The following is a 24,985-nucleotide window of genomic DNA, read 5'->3' as shown; positions in this document are numbered from 1 at the left end:
AATACTTATAAACATGCAAAAGAAATTAACAAATACTACAGTGAAGTCTTATTATTAACAGCTGTGACCCAGAAAGAAAATAGCCTTCAAGTCAGCTGTTTTCTGTTTCATAAACACTGTATGGTTAAACTTTCACGCTTGTCACCCAAATTTATCAAAGATGACACAGATAATTTGCAAACCCAAGCTATATGCTCGAGCCAAGCAGTGATGAACGGCAGAATCAAAACAGCTGGCTGTTGTCTGACAGACACAATCTCCTGTTACGAGAAGCAGACAGATAATGTTGTTAGATTTTTATCATCTTCCATTTTTCTCGTTTAATCGTGTTACTTGCTAATCACCACGCTGCTCATTTGCTCACAGGAAAGGCCAGGTTGTCATAATTCCATTGAGTGAATACATCAGAATGGACCTGGCCGGCCCCCTAAAGCCTTTTTGTCAACCCACCCACAACATAAACGATCGCACATCACTACACTCCTGAGTAAATCAAATACACCAGTAGAGTCTACTTCAGAGACTTCAGGCCTTGTGACTGTGGGTCAACCCAAAGATATCACAAAATATAATAAAATATTAACTTAATAATGTGACATTATTGACATTATCGGTTTAGATTCCGACGTGTTCAGGGAGGTGACAAATGTCTGTGCATGAATAATAGTGCTTTGTAAAGTTTACTAGTCCATTTCTGGTATATAGTGTTCCTTTTTATTATTATTATGTTGTTGTTGTTATTTATTATGTTGTTGTTGTTATTTATTATTTTATTTTGCGTATTTCCTTGTCTTGCAAATAAATGGCTTTGGCCAGGTCATCACTGAAACTGACAATTGGTCTCAAATGACTTCTCTGGTTTAATAACGGTTGAATATAATATACAACAGAATATGTAATACCATTTTATTTTTCCTTCTGAGTGGTCAAGGGTTAAGTTGAGACAAAGGGTTAAAAACGATTGGATTGGTTAAGTTTAGACATCAATTCCAAGCAAATGAGTTTTAAGATTCACTGTTTCCACGGCCATGTGTCTGTGTGTGTGTGTGTGTGTGTGTGGGTGTGTGAGTTTATGGGTCAGTGTATGCGTGAGTGTGTGTGTGTGTGTGTGTGTATGGGTGAGTGTATGCGTGTGTGTGTGTGCGTATGGGTGAGTGCATTCATGAGTGTGTGTGTGTGTATGGGTGAGTGCATACATGAGTGTGTGTGTGTGTGTATGGGTGAGTGCATACATGAGTGTGTGCGTATGGGTGAGTGCATTCATGAGTGTGTGTGTGTATGGGTGACTGCATGCATGAGTGTGTGTGTGTGTCCGTCCAGTTGGGTCAGTACACGTGTCCAGGTGGTCAGCGGTCTGACCCTGTACTCCGGCACGGTTCCTGTCTTAGACACAGTCGGCCAGCGAACTGCGTTCTGGCTGGGGTGTTAAGGGTACTTAACGACGCTGCAGGCTTTTGTCGGGGCATCGTTCTGGATAGATGTCCTGGGTGGGTGGAGGCACAGCCCCCCGTGACGGGTTGGGCTGGTGGTTGAGTGTGGAACAGTTCCCACACCCGTCTGTGATGCAGCAGGTCATAATGATTTCCATGGTGCAGCGATGGTATGCAGAGATGGAGGGGCATGTCACAGGGAGGCGCGTCACATGACTTCAGGTCACCTCAGGGAGAAGAGTGGCTGTTACGTCCTCTGGACACAACACTGGTGGCACTGACGACCCACAACGACTATTCAAAAGTGCTCCAACTGCAGCCCTGTGGATGTGCATTGGGACATGCTCCCTGTACGGCTTCTTAAAGTCAACAGTCATCTACTTTGTTATGCTGACATTGAGGGAGAGGTTGTTATCCTGGCACTGCTTTGCCAGTTTGTTTAACCCCTCCCTGTGGACAGACACCTCCTTAATGCTTAAGGGTTAGGCTTTGGGACAGGCATAAAATACGTGCTCAGTTTCTCTTCCCTAATTTCAATGGCAACTTGCCTCAACAGATTTGGGAGACTTCAAGAAGCCTTTCTCAGAGGCCGTCTACTCCAACCCCTACTACCTTTTTCATTTACATGGGAGGTTGTGTAGGTCACCGCTCGTGATGTCAACCTCACCGGACGACCTCACCTGACAACCCTAACCTCACCTGGTGACCTCACCTGACAACCTCATCTGACAACCTCACCTGACATCCTCAACCTCACCTGCTGACCTCACATGACAACATCAACCTCACCTCATGACCCACCAGACAACCTCACCTGGCAACCTGACCTGGCAAACTCACCTGACAACCTTAACCACACCCGACAACCTCACCTGACAACCTCAACCTCACCAGATAACCTCAACCTCACTTGGCAACCTCACCTGAACAACCACAAACTCACCTGACAACCCTAACCTCACCTGGCGACCTCACCTGACAACCTCAACCAAACCTGACAACCTCAACCTCTCCTGGCGACCTCACCTGACAATCTCAACCTCACCTGACAACATCAATCAGGTTTGGAGGCGCCTGAGCCACCCGAGGCAGTTGATGGAGAGATGAGATCAGGAAATCCCTGCTGACCACTGCTCCCCACTCCCAGGTGATAGCAATCTGCTCCCCCCAGGGTGCTTCCCAGCCACTTGCCAGCTAGTGTCTCAATCTAGGCTCAAGCCTCACCCTAATGTTATAGAAGACACTGCTGTGCTCCCTGAGAGGTGTAAAGTCTAATTTCCAGAACAATCTATAGTTATTACTCTGTTCTGGGACCTCAGCCTGACCTGTCTGTAACACACACACAAAACCACTGGTCATCACAAGTGCCTATCAGAGCATCTTAATGGTCTCTCAGTGTTGAGTTAGCTTAAAGCTGACCATGGGACAATGCTGGACCAGAGCACCTGGAGCTTATACAGTAGCCTCTTAGACTGCGGGGATGATGGACCCAAACAGACAGATTATGACAGTTAGCATTGGGGTACAGAGGAAGGAGGAATATGATTTGGTGGGACATGCGCACTGTCACAAACCAAAGAAGAAGAAGATCGGATGGGACAATGACCCGGTAATACTGTGTGTAGATGTTATATATACTGTTGCATAGGTAGGCTACATGTTAAGAGAAAATGATTAATCAAAATAGGACTTTTTCTCTTATGAGAATTTTTTACAATGCTGGAGAGTCCCAGTATTTTCATTCAGGACAAAACTGTGACATTGGGAGGAACAGGGACAAACACTGAGAGCGACAGAACATCACAGTGACTCAGAAAGAGTGTGAGTGAGTTGCCGTGGTGAGTGAGAGAACGAATGACAGAAATGGGAGGGCGAGGACACTTGCTTCCGCTGTGCTCATATATGTAGCAGATACAATTAGTGCAGGCAGCTTTATTTCAATTCACTCCATCTTCTGGGATTGCTCCTAATTGCAACACGGGGCATTATGAAGAGACAGTGTCTTATCCCATCATGTAAAACAGCGTAACGTAAAGGACAACCTCGGTCGTAAAAAAAAAAAAACACGCATTGGAAACGAGAACAATGGAATGGAAACAATGGTTACTGAATCTGTGGCAAGTTACAATTAGGGCCTATGGTGGCGCAATAGCAACAGATTAGCTGGATTCCAAGCTCCTTAGCAACGAGTTGGTAAGAATATAGTGTGTCAACTGGTGGGCGGGGTTCTACTGACTCGGCTGGCTGAACCTCACCCCCTAGAGGAAGGCCAAAGCCTGATCAATTATGTCTTTAAGATGGAATAGGTCAGTAACAACAGTGATCAATATGTCACTAATTTGGTTTAAAGGAACTGTTGGCCATATGTAAGCCCTGTAGGCAAGAAGGCTGTTTAAAAGGTGTTCAGTCTCATTGTTTTAAATCAGTCCCAGGGATCCCAGAAAAAATCTATTATTATTAGTTTTACATCTGTATCTACTTGCTCTAATCTCATATTCGGCCTCACATTTAAGTGCCCCCCCCAACTACGGTAGCGAGATACAATATTATAGGCACTACAGTAGCTAGATACAGTATTAAAGACACTACCTTAGCTAGATTCAGTATTATAAGCACTACAGTAGCTAGATACAGTATTATAGGCAGTTAGACACTCACAGAATCACAGACCTGGGAACTTGAAACATTATAGACACTACAGTGGATATAGAAAATCTACACACCCCAGTTAAAATGCCAGGTTCTTGTGATGTAAAAGAATGAGACAAAGATAAATCATGTCAGAACTTTTTTCACCTTTAATGTGACCTATATTGTTAACAATTCAATTGAAAAACAAAATGAAATCTTTGAGGGGAAAAATACAAAATAAAAAACTCACAATAACCTGGTTGCGTAAGTGTGCACATCCTTAAACTAATACTTTGTTGAAGCACCTTTTGATTTTATTACCGCAGTCTTTTTGGGTAGGAGTCTATTAGCAAGGCACATCTTGACTCTTCTTTGCAAAAGCGCTCCAAATCTGTCAGATTGCGAGGACATCTCCTGTGCACAGCCCTCTTAATATCACCCCACATATGTTTAGTTGGATTCAGGTCAGGGCTCTGGCAATTATGGCCAAAAAGTTCAACCTTGGTTTCATCAGGCCATAACACATTTTCCCACGTGCTTTTGGGAGACTTGATGTTTGTTTTTGCAAACTTCAGCCAGGCTTGGATGTTTTTCTTTGTAAGAAAAGGCTTCCATCTTGCAACCCTACCCCATAGCCCATTCATATGAAGAATACTAAAGATTGTTGTCACATGTAGCACACAGCCAGTACTTGACAGAAATTCCTGCAGTTCCTTTAATGATGCTGTAGGCCTCTTGGAAGCCTACAGCAACATTAAAGCCTCTTCTTGTAGCAACATGTAGCAACATGGAAGCCTCTTCTTGTCTTTTCATACATTTTGGAGGGACGTCCAGTCTCTGTTGTGCCATATTTTCTCCACTTGATGATGACTGTCTTCACTGTGTTCTCCTGACTGATATATTTCAGCAATGAGATCCTTCTGATGCTTTGGAAGCTCTCTGCGGACAAAGGCTTTTGCTCTGCGCTGCAACTATGAAGATTTCAGGGAAATCCTACTAGAACAGCGGAACTTTATTTGTGATTAATCAGAGTCACTTTAAATGATGGCAGGTGTGTAATGACTTCTATTTAACATGAGTCTGAATGTGATTGGTTAATTCTGAACACAGTCACATCCCCAGTTATAAGAGGGTGTGCACACTTATGCAACCAGGTTATTGTAAGGTTTTTATTTTTCATTTTCCCCCCTCAAAGATTTCAGTTTGTTTTTCAATTGAAGTGTTCACATTATGGGTCACATTAAAAGTGGAAAAAGTTCTGAAATGATTTATCTTTGTTATTCTTTTACATCACAAAAACCTGCCATTTTAACAGGGGTGTGTAGACTTTTTATATCCACTGTATGTCCTGGGATTTCCTATGATCTTCTTTCTTGAAGAACTCCTTACTTTCAAGCTACTCTTGTGCAGCTTTTCATAACTGGGTCCCTCCCCCTTTCTGGATCCGAGCATGCTTCATCAACACCCCTCGAGCTAACCCCCACTAATCACACAGAACTGTTGTCATTAACGGATGCAGAAGAAACTGTAATCCAGTGGTACGACCCACAGAGGTCTGAGGCTCAAACTGTCAATGTTTAAAAGGGGTTAGAAGCGCAGCATCACCGCAGTCCTCAATACACACCACTTAAAAAAAAAAACATACTACAACTTTTAATGGCTTGCAAAAGCCGTGTAGGGCCAAACTAGATGCAGCGTATCTTTCTTAAATGCAAGCATTCAAAAACAAAACCTGTAACACAGGGCTAGAATAATTGCTGTGCAGCAAAGTTTGGCACAAGAAGTTAGAGCGAGACTTAATGTTGCGTACAATTAGGTACCAGAGGTGTCTCCTGACACACACACACATCCACATACATAGACACCAACACTGAGATGTACACACACACACACACACACACATAAAACACACATGGAAACCAATGCTTAACCTGACACAACAGAATCCTCATTAGCAGGGGACTCTGATGATGAAGACTAGCGCTGTGCTCTATTACAGCCAATACAAAACCTTGGTAGCAGTTTACATAAAGGGCAGATTAGCACAAGCGCGTGTTTGCCTGTGTTTGCATGCGTGTGTTCGTGCCTGCGTGCTCCCGAGTGTTGGCAGCCGTCTAAATGAATAGCAAGAATAGCCGTGACGTGTGGGCGCGAGTGCATTGTTTCCAGTATAATAGGGCTACCTGCAGTTGACACCGGCCCGCCGATCCCCCCTAATAGGCTATTCTGTGGGGAAAGGGCAAAGCAGAGGACATGGCCCAGGCATTCCAGGCACACAACCAGCCAATAGCCTCCTCCGATTTGCTCCATGACGTGGCGGCCGGCGAGGCGAACACGACAAATTCCATTCACGGGGCATTTGGCGTTGGAAAGGACATGCATGACGCAGGATCAGGCTGACATTTCGTTTTTTTTTTTTTTTGTCTAACATGTTTTTGGTACGTTTTCTCATGCTTTACTTGGTGGGGACAACGCAGGAAACGTAGAGAAAGGGAAGCGTGCTGAAACAGCAGCGGTCTGGAATTGAACTCATCCCATAGAGGTACATGGGCACCAGGAGCGGCGGCTTAGATCGCCACACCACCCTAGGCCACCGATACCTATCTTACTTTTGACATTTGACATTGGGTTGACATTTCTGCCCGGAGACCATAAATGTTCAGTGGCTGGAAACCAACCTGTTTGGCTGCATCCCAAATGCCACCTATATCCCCCTGGTGCACTATATTTAAACAGAGCCTGTGGGACCAAGGAGCCATTTAGGATGCACTCTGCATTTAGTAATCCTGCTGTCCTCGCTGGACCTATTGAGGGATGGGGTGTAAGGTTGGAGGGCATTTGATTGCCGGTAATGGTGGAGCCTCGATAGGGAACATAACCAACAACCTTCAGGGAATTCAGCTGCGCTTGTACATACACACAGCATGCAGACACTCAGAATATAACAAGCCTTACCCTTCCCTGAGAAAAGGGTCAGACTTTTTTTCAACAAAGAGCATCAAAATCATTAGGAAAACGCAGAGACCCATGCACCTTTGGTTCTAAATTACTTGGCGAAGTTCACAAACTATTGTGTCATGCAATGCTACAAGCAAAGGTGAACTCCACCTGACTGCAAGGTTTAGCTTTCTTTTCAGGTTTCGCTTACTATGTTGCTTGTTTGGGGCAATTTTCAATGTTAATGATGAGTTGAAAAGTCTGAAAATAGACCATGACATAGAATTACCACAATCATTTCAGCTCTCAAAGCTGAAGTTACTAGTCTGCATGTTTGAATGGTGTCTGTGTGTTGCTGACAGGAAATTTAGCAGAACAGTCGTCTGTCGTAAGTCATATAAAATATCGCTGATCATCTAGCTACACTTTAGAACAGCAAATCGTGTTTTGTTATAACTGTTGCATGGTTAAGGCCCTGCTTCATTGCAGCATCCCAGAGAGGACAGTCGATGTTGAGGTATGTGTTTTCTGAAGCCCTTTTAATACCCCACCCGCCAAACACACACAAACCCAGATGGTGATGGTCAATTGCACAGCCCTCTGCAGACCCCTGAGCTGATCTGCATTATCCTTGTTTCTAAGGTTCGTTTCTATTCCAAGCACATACTTCAACCCATAGTATTTCGCTCACTGTTTCATAATCTCTTAGTCTGTATTCCACGGACTGTTTACCAGTTTTTCATATTGTCAGTTTACTATAGTCCGTTTGCTAATGTCTCTTTATAATACTCTGATTTTAATAACCGTATAGTTTATATATATATATCACTGACAGAATAAAGATAAATGGAATGCCGGTTACTTTGACCGGGGGCTTTTTAATCAAGCAACAGTCTAGCTTATCTCATGCTTGGGCACCAGGTGTCCCACTGAATCTATTCTTTTTCAAGAAGGGTAGCTGGCAGAGCCTAATAAATGGTATGTTCTGTGACCTCAGTTTTCTCATGTTATCTGCAAACTGGGGGAATTCAGAGCGATCCCTGGTGCTCTGTGACATCAACTTACGCCTGCCAAAACAATGATCGTTTACATGTCCAAACAGGTCAGAGGTCTCTGTCACGGTTGGGAGGCAGAGACACGAGGCACAGAGCGAGAGAAGGTAGTCATTCTTTTTAAGGGTCTCCCTTCTAAATAACTGAGCAGAAAACAACAAAAGGAGAGGTACACCGCAAACTAAGGAGCACTGCACAACCAGCTATCTCCAAACAATGACCCACAAAGTAATGCTTCAAAAGGGGTACTTAAATAGGGAGACAAGCAAAGGGCCTCTAATTGAAGACAACCAAACCTGCAGCGCAGAGATGCCTAGAGGCACCTCTGCGGTCAGGTCTTGACTATGGCCCACAGGCGCATAGAGATGCCTAGAGGACCCCAGCCAGGACCGGACAGTTCTCGTTCTTTGAGGAACGTGTTTATTCGCTTTTTAAAGTAAATAAGGGGTTTTGATTCAATGATAATGAGATGGGAAGCCCTAAATAAAACAAGACATTGCCTGGCGTTCGTTTGGGATTCAGGCGCAGTAAAAGGACCATGGTAGCATGCTTTGTACTGCACGAATGTCTGTCACAAGGGTATGTCAGCTGATTAGCCGCCTTGTTAAGACAGGCTGCCTTGAGCGTGACAGCAGTAGCATTTCAAGGTATTTTTACTTAACCGCCGGCCGGAGTATATTACTGGGCAAGAGTCAAGGCAGGATAAAACAAGGGACTGTGTGGCTTGCTTGGTTGAATGTTCTTTGAGAAATCTTTAGCATCTCCTAATCACAGAAACACATCTCCCCATCTTTACAAGCATAGAATCAATATGCTTTGACCATGACATTTTAGAACCGGGGTCTCCAACAGATCGATCACAAGCTACTGGTAGCCCACAGCCCATTTATGAGTAGCTTGCAGTACAATTCTGAAGGTACATGTGGTTTTCATGCGCTCTATTTAAACTGTCATAAACAAACCTTACAAGTGTCAGAGACTACAAGCTTCTAACTATTACCTAACCAACCCAACATTCATATTACCCCACTCTGTTTTGTCATTATTGGCTAAATCTGGCAATTAATTTCCAGCATGCTCTCCCTGACTGTCTGTGACATGAGCATGTTTGACCACTCTAATGATCATAACTGTGGATTGTGGCTTGACAGAAATACTCCAGACTTATACTCCCCAAAACCTTCACAAAACTACAAGTCCAAGAGTTTGCTAAGAGACAGTAGATGTCCTACTCGTCAGCTGTTAGTACCAGTCAAGGCTGTTTTGCCATTCTTAGTCAGCGGAGTGACCATTGCTTCCTTCCATGTTTTCGGGACACTTTTCTCTTGTCTCAGATAGGAGTTACAATACAGTTTGTGACTGTACTGACTCACAACAATCCTTTTTCCAACCCCCCATATTCACTCTGCTGACATTGCTTTCATTTTATGATTGTTTGTACGCGTATATGAATATGAAGCCTCATAGCTTTTTGTTGGCATGTCATGTCAAAGTTTGTCAACCTTATCAGTGAAATAGTCATCAAAACATTTGGCAACATTATTAGGTTTAGTGATGAATGAGCCATTTGCTTCAATGAACAGCATAGTTGAACTTGTCTTCCTGCCCATTAATTCATAAAAAAATATTCCCAAGCACCCGTTATGTTCCCATCATGCTTTGTTGTTAAAACTGTTATTTAAAAAAATCTCTCAAGTCTCAGACACTGTATTATGTGGTTCTGTTAGATTTCTGTGTACACTTTGATATTTTTTCCCATAGCCTGTGAATCAGGATTTACAGAATTTTCAAAATGCTGTTTCCTCTCTTTTCTGTTGACTTCAGTCACATATTTTCTCACTCAAAAGTGAGTCTGCCACTGATCAGAGGCACCAGCAGACTCGTCTTGATCTCCAACTCTCCCAAACCTACTGTTCAGGTGTTGCGATGATACAAGACCACATACTGGACTCAAAGAAATTGGCCTGGAGAAATATGTGGCAAACAAAATGGGCAATTGGACTAGCAAATCGCCTTTGGTACCTTGGCTTTTTTAGGATATACCTAGTACATTCTAGTACAATCTAGTACATTCTAGTCATTACATCCAATTAGTGTGAATGTGTCTTTAGGACAAAGTTCTACAGCCTAAGCAAAAATACGAACAGACAGTGAGACGACGACCAGTTTATGTTCAAGTTGCCCCAAAATATAGACCCCACTTCACACATTCACATTCTGACGGTCAGTTTTTGGCGTACTATACATCAGCGCCCCAGAGAATATGCAAGACTGCAGATGGGACCCCTGAAACGCCAACGACGATGCTTCACTTCCTGCGGCAACAGGTTACACTCTCTGAGCCTCACGGGAACATGGTTCTGGACACAGAGTATACAGCAACATCTCCCCGATTTGAATCTCTGTCATTTCCAAAGATATTACATCCCTCCTTATTTCTAAGGGCGCAAATGCAAAAGCAGATGTGGAGGAGGGATGAATTTCATTGAACATTTGCTCTCACTTTAATTCATTTTAAGCGAGCAGTGGGTAATGGTTGCTACATTTGAAATGAGTGATTAACCATGGATACCTGTTTCTCTCGGCCCATTGACTGTTTTCAGGATGAGTAACCATTTAACATCATGGTAATGTCTGGACATCCACAAATTAACATACTAAACTTAATGCTTGTCAGGAAATGGAGCAAAACATTATTATAGATCAATTCACAAGTCCAGGGCGGTGAAACACACAGATGCACAAGGCTTGCACACCAAACACAACACACACACACACACACTCAAGCACAGTTTCTACAACTCCCCCACATGACTCTACAGGCTTCATGTTCCATCTCACCCACACACATCTCTATCTGAGAATCTTCTCTCCACTCTCCCTCCATGTTCCTCCACTTTTTCGGTCTCCTCCATTTCTTATTTATATACCCGGTGCAATAATGTGCACCGACTCCCGTCTTTCCAAAAGCATCAATCACAATTACTTCTCAACCTTTCTTCTCACTAAAAGCCCCAATCGTCGCCCCCCCCACTTTCCTCCCCCAGCCTCGTTTCCATCCAGCCCTCCTTCTGGCGTGGGTTCAGCCTCAGCACCCACCCCAGACTCTCTGCTGTTGACCCTCCTTCTACTCTGTTGGCCACAATCCTTCTGCTCTGTCCAGTTATTTTTTCACCCTCCTTCCTTTTGTCAGAGGCTCGGAAATAAACACCCTCGCTGCCTCCCTCTGAAGCCGTCTTTTATACACACAGAGAAATGTATAAGCAAGCGGTTTCCATGCCAACTGTAAAAGTCACATCCAGCGTTCAGTTCGGTGTCAGTGTACGTGTGTGTGTGTGTGTGTGTGTATAAACAGCAGGGAGAGAGTGAGCATCAGAGAGAGGAAATTAAGAAGGTAAAAGAGAGGAGAACCAAACAGCGATAGTTATTATGAAATGACAGGTAGAAAACACTCCTATACATCTCCAGATGAGCGTACACTTATTCACCTTTCAGCGTCCACCTCTCTCTGCCTCCCTCTCTTTTTCCCCGTCTCTCCACTTCCTTCATTCCTTCAGGTTCCCTCTCCCTCCATCTCTTCGTCTCTCTCTTTAAAAGAGGGGTCATGTGTTTTTCCTGTCCTGCGTTGTGCTGTAGTCGTGGACATGAGTCGACCCCTGACAGTGGGGGTCTGTGGTAATTATATGCTGAGCAGAGTCCTCACTACCTCACACCCGCACACAAATACACTGGGTTATTTCATAACTCTCTCTGTTATGCTTTCACCCATTTTCATTTTCCTACTCTCTCACGTTCTCTCTTTCTCCACCCCATGTTTAAAATATTCTACCCGGCTTTCTTTTCAGTGTTTCTTTTCTGTGGTTCTTTCCTATGGTTCTTTCCTGTGGTTCTTTCCTGTGGTTCTTTTCTGGGGTTCCTTTCTGTGTTTCCTTTCTGTGGATCTTTTATGTGGTTCATTTCTGTTGTTGTTTGTGTTTCTGTTCTTCTTTGTGTTGCTTTTGTTCTTTGTGTTGCTGTTGTTCTTTGTGTTGTCGGTGGCAGTGTAGTGTCTTTTGGAAAGAGAACCGTTTTCAGCGAATTACCTTTTCTTGCCCTCCCTCTCCCTTCTTCTGAGAGGCTTGTATCTCAGCTTAACGTCTTTTTGCAAACCACGGGGTCGACCTTTACTAACAGCCAGAGAGCTTTGTAAGAGACCATCTCGCAGTCAGTGGCCGTTTCACCTCAATCCTTTTTGATTTAAGTTGTTTTCCTTTCATCCATTATAGAGTTCAAGAGGTGTACAGAGACACTGGTGGATTATAGAGTTCAGGAGGTGTACAGAGACACTGGTGGATTATAGAGTTCAAGAGGTGTACAGAGACACTGGTGGATTATAGAGTTCAGGAGGTGTACAGAGACACTGGTAGATTATAGAGTTCAGGAGGTGTAAAAAGATACTGGTGGATTATAGAGCTCAGAATGTATACAGAGACACTGGTGGATTATAGAGTTGGGGATGTATATTGAGACACTGGTGGATTATAGAGATCAGGTGGTGTACAGAGACACTGGTGGATTAGAGAGATCAGGTGGTGTACAGAGACACTGGTGGATTAGAGAGATCAGGTGGTGTACAGAGACACTGGTGGATTATAGAGTTCAGGTGGTGTACAGAGACACTGGTGGATTATAGAGTTCAGGTGGTGTACAAAGACACTGGTGGATTATAGAGTTGAGGATGTATATTGAGACACTGGTGGATTATAGCTTTCAGGAGGTGTACAAAGATACTAGTGGATTATAGAGTTCAGGTGGTGTACAGAGACACTGGTGGATTATAGAGATCGGGAGGTGTACAGAAACACTGGTGGATTATAGAGATCGGGAGGTGTACAGAAACACTGGTGGATTATAGAGATCGGGAGGTGTACAGAAACACTGGTGGATTATAGAGATCAGGAGGTGTACAGAAACACTGGTGGATTATAGAGATCGGGAGGTGTCTACTAGATGGTTGCACAGAAGACAGTCATCGAAAGGATGTTTGAAGTAAAAATTATATATATCTCCATTTCCATTCTGTCTTCAACTAAAATTAGTCTTTTTGCAGTCCAGCTGACACAACCAAGGCAGGAAAGCCTCAGCGCCTTTTCTTTATACACCATTTTATAAAGCAGAAGTAATGACTCTAGACAGCAACTGACAGAGACTTTTGCAAAAGGAGGTCAAAACATCATCCAAGATAGAAGAATCGCCCCAACCCTCAAAGCTTTTCCACTATGTTCAGCACTGCTCAGCCTTAATAAACAGAAGAATGGCCCCAACACTCGAAGCCTTCCCACAATGTTCAGCACTGCTCAGCTTTAATAAACAGAAGAATGGCCCCAACACTCGAAGCCTTCCCACAATGTTCAGCACTGCTCAGCTTTAATAAACAGAAGAATGGTCCAAACACTCGAAGCCTTCCCACTATCTTCAGCACTGCTCAGCTTTAATAAACAGAAGAATGGCCCCAACACTCGAAGCCTTCCCACAATGTTCAGCACTGCTCAGCCTTAATAGAAACACATCATACTGTTCATCTCCCTCACTGCAGTTCGTCTTTGGTTCATTGGTCTATTATTACTCTGCATGTTATAAAAGTCGGGGGCATTCTAGATGCCATTCCATCACTCCTCCATCAACTCCTCCATCGAGCAGCGCTCTTATTCGACTTGGCAAACGTTTCATTATCTCAAGCTGTGCGTATTCTCAGGGCAGAGCAGCAGTGATGTCAGAGACACGGTCTGATTGTCAAACAGCCGAGGTTCCATCTGCAGTCCGCCACACAGGGCCTTCAGTAGGGCACCGTTTGGGATGCGGCCATTGGCGTGATGTACACTGGGTAGTCAATTAAAAGCTCAATCAATCATTGAGAGACACAACCCGAGATAAGAATCGGTAGAGTGCATTAGGACACAGTGCTGCTCAGAATAGAATGGCTAAAACTGTCATTGTTCCCTTGGTCTTGGATAGATTTTAATGGATTCGCAGTGCTGTACATTATGTGAGTGGTATATTGTAGCCGATCGACGACGTCTGAGGAAAGCATCCAGAATATAATGTATAAATGCATATCATTAATCTAAAATCTTCTCATCTCTTTTGTTAACAAATCAGAAATATTCTCTTAGGTATTTACATCGTATGGATCACCACATTTCTTATGGTTTGTATTCGATAGGTTTGTGTATGGTTTGTGTACCGTAATGGTGACTGCAGCTCCGTAGCTCGTTTCTGTGGTCCTGCCGTAGCTGTGCCATTAGTCAGACAGCCCTCATATAACACGCAAAGACATTCATGACTGGGTATGTGAGCAAAGCTGATGGGTGACGAGAAAACCTGTCTCACCCGTGTCCAGAAGTCCACCATCGCCGGTGAACCGCCAGCTACCTTTTCGAGAATCAGAGTTCACCAGCCATGTGCGGTGACAGAATAACGCGTGACCACAGCCGCTGCGCCAAAACGCTTTTCCCCTGTGCCGCTCGGACACCGGCTTCCAAGACCACGTGAAAAAGTAACGTACCTTGGCGGCCATGACCATGGCAGAGCCCCCCCGGATGCCAAGGATGGGGATGTGCGTCTGGGCAGAGATGAAGTCCAGGATCTGGGCGATGGCCTCCTGGTCTGTGTCGTCCCCGAACACCACGCCCTGCAGCCAGGTGTTGGTCATCAGGGCGCAGATACGGTTGATGATGCTCTTGGGGTCTGTGTCGTTCATGGTCTCCAGCTGGACCTTGGTGGGGTGGGGGACATGGAGGAACTCCTCTTTCTCCACGTGGGAGGACGAGACCTCGCTAGAGTTGCCCACAAGGATGACCGCGATGCTGAGCGAGGAGATCACTTTGGGATTCAAGGGATGCCCGGGGAGCCGGGCGGGCGACACAGGGAGGTAGTGGGGGGGGTAGTGAGGGGGAATGAGGGATGTGCCCCTCTGACCTCCTTTCTCGCCTCCTGCTCCTCCCGTCCCTGGAGCCCCTCCTGGCACTCCCCCACCCTGGCCAGCCCCGCCCCTCCCAGCCGTCCGCGCCGACTCGGCAACAGGTAGGAGGAGCAGGGAGAGGAGGAGAAGGGAGAAGGCAAAGAAGGGGACGGCGGGCCGCGGGTGCTGGTGAGGGGAGGAGGACTGTTCGGACAGGGGAGGGTGGAGGGGGGAGGAGGAGACGCGTCTGTCCTGGAGTGGGGAGCGGGAGGCGAGGCTGACAAGCATCATGGAGGAGTGTAAATTCAGTCCCTGCAGAGAGAAGGACAGAGGGGAGACAGACCATTAACATCATGTGCAATTAATCTGATCCATAATATTTACTGACATAGGGCACCTTCCTAACACTGTACATCTTCAGAAAGGGAACACACCGGACACACAGATTGCTATTCACTATAGTCAAATAAACCGCTAGAAAAGAGTCTAGTGATGCTCAACAAAGATTAATCCTGCTTTCTATTTAGTTCCGCTTTGCCTTCCTCAGAGGGACCTCATGGCATGACTTGAAGGACAGTTTAGAGTGTGAGTGTGTGTTTGTGTGTGTGTGGGTGCGTTTGTGTGGTGAGAGAGGGAATGAGAGAGCTGGGTGTGTTTTGACAGACTGACGGGTTCTGGGCTTCATGGACTCTAGCTGTCAGGCTAAGAGCACTCAGGCACTCACAAAATGGACTGATGGATGCTTTCCCTCTCCACCCGCCCCTTTCCCTCTCCACCCCTTTCCCTCTCCACCCGCCCCTTTCCCTCTCCACCCTCCCCTTTCCCTCTCCACCCCTTTCCCTCTCCACCCACCCCTTTACCTCTCCACCCTCCTCTTTCCCTCTCCACCCTCCTCTTTCCCTGTCCACCCGCCCCTTTCCCTCTCCACCCTCCTCTTTCCCTCTCCACCCGCCCCTTTCCCTCTCCACCCTCCCCTTTCCCTCTCCACCCTCCTCTTTCCCTCTCCACCCTCCCCTTTCCATCTCCACCCGCCCCTTTCCCTCTCCACCCTCCCCTTTCCCTCTCCACCCTCCTCTTTCCCTCTCCACCCTCCTCTTTCCCTCTCCACCCGCCCCTTTCCCTCTCCACCCTCCCCTTTCCCTCTCCACCCTCCTCTTTCCCTCTCCACCCACCCCTTTCCCTCTCCATCCTCCCCTTTCCCTCTCCACCCGCCCCTTTCCCTCTCCACCCGCCCCTTTCCCTCTCCACCCGCCCCTTTCCCTCTCCACCCGCCCCTTTCCCTCTCCACCCTCTTCTCTCTCCCTTTCTCTGTGTCTATATCCCTATGCCTCTCTTTCAATCGTTCCTTGTCTCTAGTTCTCACTGTCTATTTCTCTCTCTGTCCTTTGTCTCCCGTCAACCTTTTGCAGACTACACCTCGGCAGTAAATAGGTAAAAACCCTACGATGATCATTTGTCTGAATTTATGCAATGACAATAGATAGATTGATACATTTATAACAATGTGTACTACAGTTCATTTCTAACACCCTTTAAAATACTACCTCAAATTGAGTCATCAACTGTCCCATTAATATTTCAGACCTTTTACTTCAATATTATGGTCTACTCATCGTAAGGAACGCTATCAACAAAATAACAGTAAAAAGTGTATATGGTCAGTGATAACCGTAGGCTTATGTAGGTTTTTTGCAAAATTATTATTTATTTTTCAAATATTCAGAGCACACTTGGAATGGCTATAAGAAAAACTAAAATATAACCTTTACTAATATCACTATTATTTTCTGCTGCTTTTATTCAAAGCAACACAGAGAGTAACAGGAGGAGAAAGAAAGAAGGGCAGAGCAGAAGAAAGGAGATTGGAATGCAGGCAGTGACACAATTAGTCATAGCTTGATGTGAACATTTTAGTTACTGACTGTGAATGTCTGAGAGGACGACAAACGATGACGACAGCACATTTTCAACGATACAGTATGTAGATAAATATATATCACTCTGATATATTTTTTCACTCTGAAATCATGTAAAAGAGAAAAATGAGACAGAGACATACAGAGCAAGCAAGAAAGAGAGAGACCAAAAGTGACAGAGACTTGGTGAAAGACAGAAAGAGACATATTTGCCAGCATAAATACGTTTCCCGTGCCAGTGTAGGCCATTCAGTTGAAACGGTATTGCTGAGACTGAGAGAGACAGAGATATTCTAAGAGAGAGACGGAGCGAGACATCCTGAGAAAAAGACGGGCCACAAAATATGAACGACTGCTCTTTTTTCATTTTCTTTCACAACACCTTTTATGATCTTTTATTTATCGAGACTCCTGCTGGAGGTGATCCAGACAAAGCCACACGAGAGAAGCCAGACTACAGAAGAGGGAGACGACAGGACAAAAAAATGTGGACTAGGGAGAACTAGAGGAACAGAAAGCAGAGAGGAGGAGAATGAACAGAGATTGCGGGGTTGTTGCAGCGGTTTTTTACTAAAAGGAATTCTGTAATGTTTATGTGGTCGCCTTTTATGCGGACAAATGGTTGGACCAATTCTGGCAGCTTACACAATTTATATTGGAGGGATTTATTACGGTCTATTTTGTGATGTAACCCAGCATTTTGAAAATACCTACAGGACCATTAACACAGGCTGAAATAATAATTTGTTGTTTCTTTAAAACAATAAATATGTAAATAAGTTGACCTTCTTTGATGGGCGGGTTTTTGTCATGCCATTTCACGTCTTGCTGAGAAGTTTTGTGCGTAGCAGTGGTCCGCATTTAAGTCGGACAATATCGCAAACAACCAAAAGAGACACAAAAGGGATTCTGCTAACTAGTGTTGCTAACACAAAGTGAAATATCTTCCACCAAAGCTAGCTAGCTGTCAGTCAGCACCTGCAAGCTAACATTGTTTATGCATTTTTATTCTGCCTCATGTCTCGCTGCCACAGCGCCTGCAGAAGCACGTCAACTGTTGCTGTGCACAGTCGATCCAAAGTAGCAAACCCAGTCTTACACTGCTAAAAATGGCCCATCTAAAATGTCTAATTAGTGTACGTTTGTCAGGCCTAATTGCAGGTACACATACTAATTGTAAACGGCCTCAAACCTCTGTGAGGAGGGATACTGCTGAGAGAAGAGGAGGAGAGTGGGAGGAAAGCAGCCAGAAAAGAGTTGAGGCGATGAAGAGAGGAAGGGAAGGGAGAATAGAGAAACACACAAAAGATGGGGAGGAGGAGGAGGTAGAAGAACAGCAGCAACAAGAAATCCAGTGGTGGTAGTGGAGGTGGGGGTGAAAGAGATTAACAAAGGATGATTAAAGAAGAGCATGGCATTAGAGGAAAGGAAGGAGGGATGAAGAGATGAAGGAAGGATGAAGGGGGATGAAGAAGGGAAGAAAGGGGGATGAAGGACAGAAATGGAGGGGTGAGGAAGGGGGAAGGAGCGATGAATGAGGGATGAAGGGGGAATGAAGAAGGGAAGAAAGGAGGATGAAGGACAGAAATGGAGGGGTGAGGAAAGGTGAAGGAGCGATGAAGGAGGGACGGTAGCAGTGCGAGGAGCATGGGAGGAGAGTGAGATGGTGAGGCTGACATCGAGGGAGGCAGGGGTAAGGAGCCTAAAAGAGGGAGAGGGAGAGAGAACGGGCGCTCACCGCTCAGTTCTGCGTTTCGGAGTAACGCTCGGTTTCCATGGCAACAATTCAAATATGCCTCCACAATGCATCCTGATAGACAGGGAGATACACTGTGACAGACACACTGACACACACACCAACATATATAGGGATATTCAATACACTGGACACTTGTGTTTAAACGGACATAAGAAGAAGAATTATAACGTAATAACAGCTCAAACAGTCAAGCGCACGCCTTGCTTTAAGGACTTTTCAGGACTAACATCTTTTCATATGCAAACCTTTTTTCTCAAACATCCAACCCTATGAATATACCTAACCCTAACCTTAATCTAACGCTAACGTTAATCCAACCCAATATTTGGCCTTAACCCTCACCCAATTGTAAGGGTGAGGGTCAAGCCAAAAGATCCTGCTTTCCCAATGTGTTCCCACACAAACAGTGCAAAGCTCAATCCTGTCCTCACAAACTGGTCCACACACATATACAGTAAATGTATCCAGTTTGACTGAGAGAGAGAGAACAAGCCTGACATTTAGGGTAATCAGCACTACACAACATCACAACTGGTCATTAACAACGCCATATGAATAATATTACATGGAAAATGTCAAGAGCCATCCACTGCAATGGATCATTTACTTTAATAGGAAGAAAATATAATGTTTATAATCATAACTGACGGCTGACAAATCTGGACTGAGCATTTACATGCCCTTGTATGTCCATTACTATTTTACTGTGCAATTACAGAAACAGAACGTTGACGTTCACATGAAAGGAAAACACAGTGTAAGTGCCTACTATATCTATACCAACACACCCCCACACAGCGAAGCATTCTGCTACCCAGGGATTCGAACACACACATATACACACACACATAAAGAGAGAGAAAACACAGACTCTCCCACGCACAATCACACTCACAGAATCACACACCCTAACACACCCCCACACACTGACACACACACACACACACACCAAGACACACACGTTACATCAAAGCGTAGCTGCAGCTCAGGGGTCCAGGGAGGACCGGGCGGTGTCAATAGGACCGGCGGCAGCAGCTTTCGCTCGGACTCGCCTGTTAGTGTCATCACACTTAACATTTACAAAGAGCATCGATCGAGGAACTCCCCCGGCTTCACCACAGACCACCAGAAGAAATACCAGCGCCCCCCCCCCTCCCCCACAATTTATGTCCTTAGAAAGGGAGCTACACATATATTATCATAACAATTTGAATATACTGTAGCCTGATAGTAACGTTGAGTAAATGTAACGTAACGCTGAGTAAATGTAACGTAGCGTTGAGTAAATGACGATCTCACTGTTCAAACTACAGTCATGCAGCCAAATCCTCTGGATACCCAGCGGTTTTAATTCAAAGGTAGAGATGAAAACAGAGATGGTGGGAGGAGAGAGAGAGAGAAACACAGAGAGAAAGACAGAGGGAAGGGAAGAAGAGAGGGGAGAGGGATGGAGAGAGTAGAAGGAAGGGGATGAAAGGAGGAGGAGAGGGAAGAGGAGATGGTACCATGCCTTGAGGAGGAGGTCTCCTCAGCCAGTTCATCCCCAAGATAATGTCATCATCTATTATGAGTCAGTTAAACTACAAGTGGTCAGTATTCATCTATCTGTAGTATTCGTCTATCTGAAGTATCTATCTATATGTAGTATCTATCTATATGTAGTATCTATCTATCTGTAGTATCTATCTATATGTAGTATCTATCTATTTATCTATCTATCTATCTGTAGTATCTATCTATCTGTAGTATTCATCTATCTATAGTATCTATCTATATGTAGTATCTATCTATATGTAGTATCTATCTATCTGTAGTATCTATTCATATGTAGTATCTATCTATCTGTAGTATCTATCTATCTGTAGTATTCATCTATCTGTAGTATCCATATATCTGTAGTATTCATCTATCTGTAGTATCCATCTATCTGTAGTATTCATCTATCTGTAGTATCCATCTATCTGTAGAATCCATCTATCTGTAGTATCCATCTATCTGTAGTATTCATCTATCTGTAGTATATATCTATCTGTAGTATCCATCTATCTGTAGTATCCATCTATCTGTAGTATCCATCTATCTGTAGTATCCATCTATCTGTAGTATCCATCTATCTGTAATGGAAGGAAAATCACCAGATTACTTAAAAGGTATTAGGTGTGCTTGAGTTTGTCCGAGGGGCTTGTCAGTACTTATTGCGGCCAAAACACATATCCGTGTAAGCAAGTATGCGTACACACACACACACACGCACCATCTGAATAATACAGACAGTCCCATATGGTCTTCAATGCCTCATTGAAGTCATTTATTCCATGGAGGTTCTATCTCCTGGACATAATTTAGCATCCAGGTCTCATGGCTCCTAGTGGCCCTCCTGACTACAGGATATTGCGGGGGTCCTGGGTCCTCTGATTCATAGCACTAGACTGGACCATAACTACATTAGATTTTCTCTAAAACTGGATGTCTAGACTAAACAGGCTCCATAAATAGATCATAACTAGACTAAACAATCTCTATAACAAGACCAAAACTAGACTAAATGGTCTCTATAACTAGACCACAACTAGAATAAACAGTCTCTATAACTAGACTAAACTAGACTTACAAAGCATGTAGAGGTCTGTAATTTTTATTATATGTACACTTCAACTGTGAGAGACGGAATCTAAAACAAAAATCCAGAAAATCACATTGTATGATTTTAAAATAATTAATTTGCATTTTATTGCATGACATAAGTATTTGATCACCTATCAACTAGTAAGAATTCCGGCTATCACAGACCTGTTAGTTTTTCTTTAAGAAGCGCTCCATTTCTCCACTCATTACCTGTATTAACTGCACCTGTTTGAACTCGTTACCTGTATAATAGACATCTGTCCACACACTCAATCAAACAGACTCCAACCTCTCCACAATGGCCAAGACCAGAGAGCTGTGTAAGGACATCAGGGATAAAATTGTACACCTGCACAAAGCTGGGATGGGACCACAGTCTCTGGGACCACAGTCTCAAAGAAAACCATTAGTAACACACTACGCCGTCATGGATTAAACTCCTGTAGCACACGCAAGGTCCCCCTGCTCAAGCCAGCACATGTCCAGGCCCGTCTGAAGTTTGCCAATGACCATCTGGATGATCCAGAGGAGGAATGGGTGAAGGTCATGTGGTCTGATGAGACAAAAATAGAGCTTTTTGGTCTAAACTCCACTCGCTGTGTTTGGAGGAAGAAGAAGGATGAGTACAACCCCAAGAACACCATCCCAACCGTGAAGCATGGAGGTGAAAACATCATTCTTCGGGGATGCTTTTCTGCAAAGGGGACAGGACGACTGCACCGTCTTGAGGGGAGGATGGATGGGGCCATGTATCGCAAGATCTTGGCCAACAACCTCCTTCCCTCAGTAAGAGCATTGAAGATGGGTCGTGGCTGGGTCTTCTAGCATGACAACGACCCGAAACACACAGCCAGGGCAACTAAGGAGGGGCTCCGTAAGAAGCATCTAAAGGTCCTGGAGTGGACCCAATAGAAAACCTTTGGAGGGTGCTGAAAGTCTGTATTGCCCAGCGACAGCCCTGAAACCTGAAGGATCTGGAGAAGGTCTGTATGGAGGAGTGGGCCAAAATCCCTGCTGCAGTGTGTGCAAATCTGGTCAAGAACTACAGGAAACGTATGATCTCTGTAATTGCAAACAAAGGTTTCTGTACCAAATATTAAGTTCTGCTTTTCTGATGTATCAAATACTTATTTCATGCAATAAAATGCAAATTAATTACAATGTGATTTTCTGGATTTTTGTTTTAGATTCCGTCACTCACCGTTGAAGTATACCTATGATAAAAATTACAGACTTCTACATGCTTTGTAAGTAGGAAAACCTGCAAAATCGGCAGTGTATCAAATACTTGTTCTCCCCACTGTAACTAGACTCTGTATAATAGGACGTCTAGACTAAACGGTCTCTATAACTGGACCATAACAAGATTAGATGGTCTCTATAACTGGACCATAATTAAACAAAATGGTCGCAATAACTGCATCAACAATAGAAGGTCTCTATAACAGGGAGCCTAGACTAAATGGTCAATTTAATGGTCAATTTAACTGTACCGGAAAGCTCCCACAGCATAATTTCCCCCGCACCAAACAAACAACATTTCACCATGAAATCCAAAAGGTTTCTGAATGTAATCCAAAATGTTTCTGAATTAAATCCAAAATGTTTCTGAATTAAATCCAAAAGGTTTCTGAATTAAATCCCGAACAGAAACTACAGATGCGTGCGTTCCACACAACACAGCTCCACGCACTGGGAAACAAGAGATTAAGGGCATCATTAATTATGGTGAATCAACAAGTGTTGTGTGCATGTTAAAATGTCCCCTTGACCTCTGCGTGTGGAGGAGACCGTGAAACTCTTGAAAACACTAGTGAACACCAAAGCGACATTGGGACTAACGACACACCAAGCCCGGTTGCGATTTACTTCCTCATAATTAGTCGACATTACGATTTACTGGCAGTGAGAAAGTTGAACATCCATGCAGGGGAAAACAACGGGATACACTCCTCCTTTGGAGAGAGCTCCACTGGATCCAATCATTAAAAGCTCGGCAGCCAATTGGGATGAACTTGGACTTTGAAGACCATTTTTGTGATCAGAACCTACACCTATTATGTTGATCTTTTATATCTAATCTATCGATTTGAACACTTGCTCTTAGACTACATATATCTGGGATAATGCCCCTGACCCCATTGTCAAAACGTTGTACTGTGTTTCTTTTCTAGGTGATACTTAACATTGACCTTTTCCTGGGAGAATCAGGGTGAATAAATATAGGATCATTACATCAGATCCAGTAATCCGAGGAGGACATTTGTGAAGGTTAAAGATGATTTGCTCAGTGCACAGGAAATAAAGAACCAGGAGAAATATGTTCAGCAGTTACAGAACGTGGTACAGCAGTTACAGAACGTGGTACAGCAGTTACAGAATGTGGTACCTCAGTTACAGAATGTGGCACAGCAGTTACAGAACAAGGTTTATACACAATAGTAAGTCATGGCTGAGTCATCACGGTCATTTCTATACTGTACCTCCATACCTCAATGTATTCTCTGATTCACAGCTTCTTTAGACACATCTTGGACCCTGCGAAAAACTACTGAAACCCAGAGGAACACTGAACTACTTTTGTCAGTAAAGATGTCTTTTTTGGCAGGTCGGAAAGTTTGGGGGGGATGATTCACTTCAGCCTACCCCCCTGAGGGCACTAGTTATGACATGCTTCGCCCCCCCACCACCACCACCATAATACCCCCTACAGCTCTCCTGCCCCTCCCACCTCACGGGTCATGGCTAATTAATGAGCAAGCTGTTCCCAGTAGGCGGCCAATGGAAACAAGCCCTGTGATACTGGGAGGACTCGGGAGGCAGGTTCACTTCACTCAGTAGTTAGAGACTGAATGGGTGATGCTAATGCCACCCCCTGCTGGGGTTTTGGCTGCGGGTCAATGGCCCAGTCGTTAGGACCGGGAACTGACCCATTCCGGGGCGACCTCAGGCAAGGGTCTGGACGACCCTTCGTTACACAAATTACAATAAAAGTCATCGGAAGCTCTAGTGTGGAATTCTGTCACATTCTATCCATGAACCCCTTGAAAGGTATGTTTTATAAATTAGCTATACTCTTGGAATGGAAAAGAGTGTCACAGGTTTGAAACTACAAAGGAGACTCCTGATTTATCTTCTCGGCATGCACTCTGCTGTAGCCTTGTTAGATCACACACTCTTTCTTTGAATTCCATCCTCTCCCTCTCTCTCTCGCTCTTTCTCTTGATCCTAATCAAATCTAATCAAATCTTCCTTGCGCGCACTCTCTCACCCTCTTCCTCTCCTTCAATGAACATGCAATTATCCTCTCAACATGTTCCTTCGCTACAGAGCCATCTGCACAACACCATATGATCCCAATACTTCTTGTCCCGCCCCCTTAAGTAATTCGTCAAATATTCCTTCCTTTTCTCAAGAACCTGTTCGGGTATCAAACCCCCGTCCATCAGAATCTCTCAGCGTCCTACTACTCCAGACCCACACGGCTCTCTCAACCCGCCACACTCTCCTTTCATTCTGTGATCTTCCTCTACACATAAAAAAACTCTCTCTCCCTCTCTCCCTCCTGCTCTCCCACCACACCTCTGTATGCCTGCTTGTCAAACGGCGGCTTCAAAGGGAACTCGGGCCGGCGTGACAGGGAAAAGTGACAGTTTCAAAAAGAGTTTTGGCACGCCGCCCAGACGTTGTGATCA

General features: G+C 44.5%; 1 protein-coding gene across 1 annotated transcript in view; it reads right to left on the bottom strand.

The window, feature by feature from the left end:
* grin2bb (glutamate receptor, ionotropic, N-methyl D-aspartate 2B, genome duplicate b) overlaps positions 1-24,985 on the bottom strand; it is an 86,811-nt gene that overhangs the window by 52,428 nt on the left and 9,398 nt on the right. Inside the window, 1 exon segment of the mRNA XM_034294507.1 lies at positions 14,595-15,302. Within this exon segment, the coding sequence (XP_034150398.1) occupies positions 14,595-15,302 (708 nt within the window).

This window comes from Esox lucius, chromosome 9, assembly GCF_011004845.1.
Source record: "Esox lucius isolate fEsoLuc1 chromosome 9, fEsoLuc1.pri, whole genome shotgun sequence".
NCBI lineage: Eukaryota > Metazoa > Chordata > Actinopteri > Esociformes > Esocidae > Esox > Esox lucius.
Note: the sequence above shows the minus strand (reverse complement) of the source record. Positions and strands in the feature narration are given on the sequence as shown.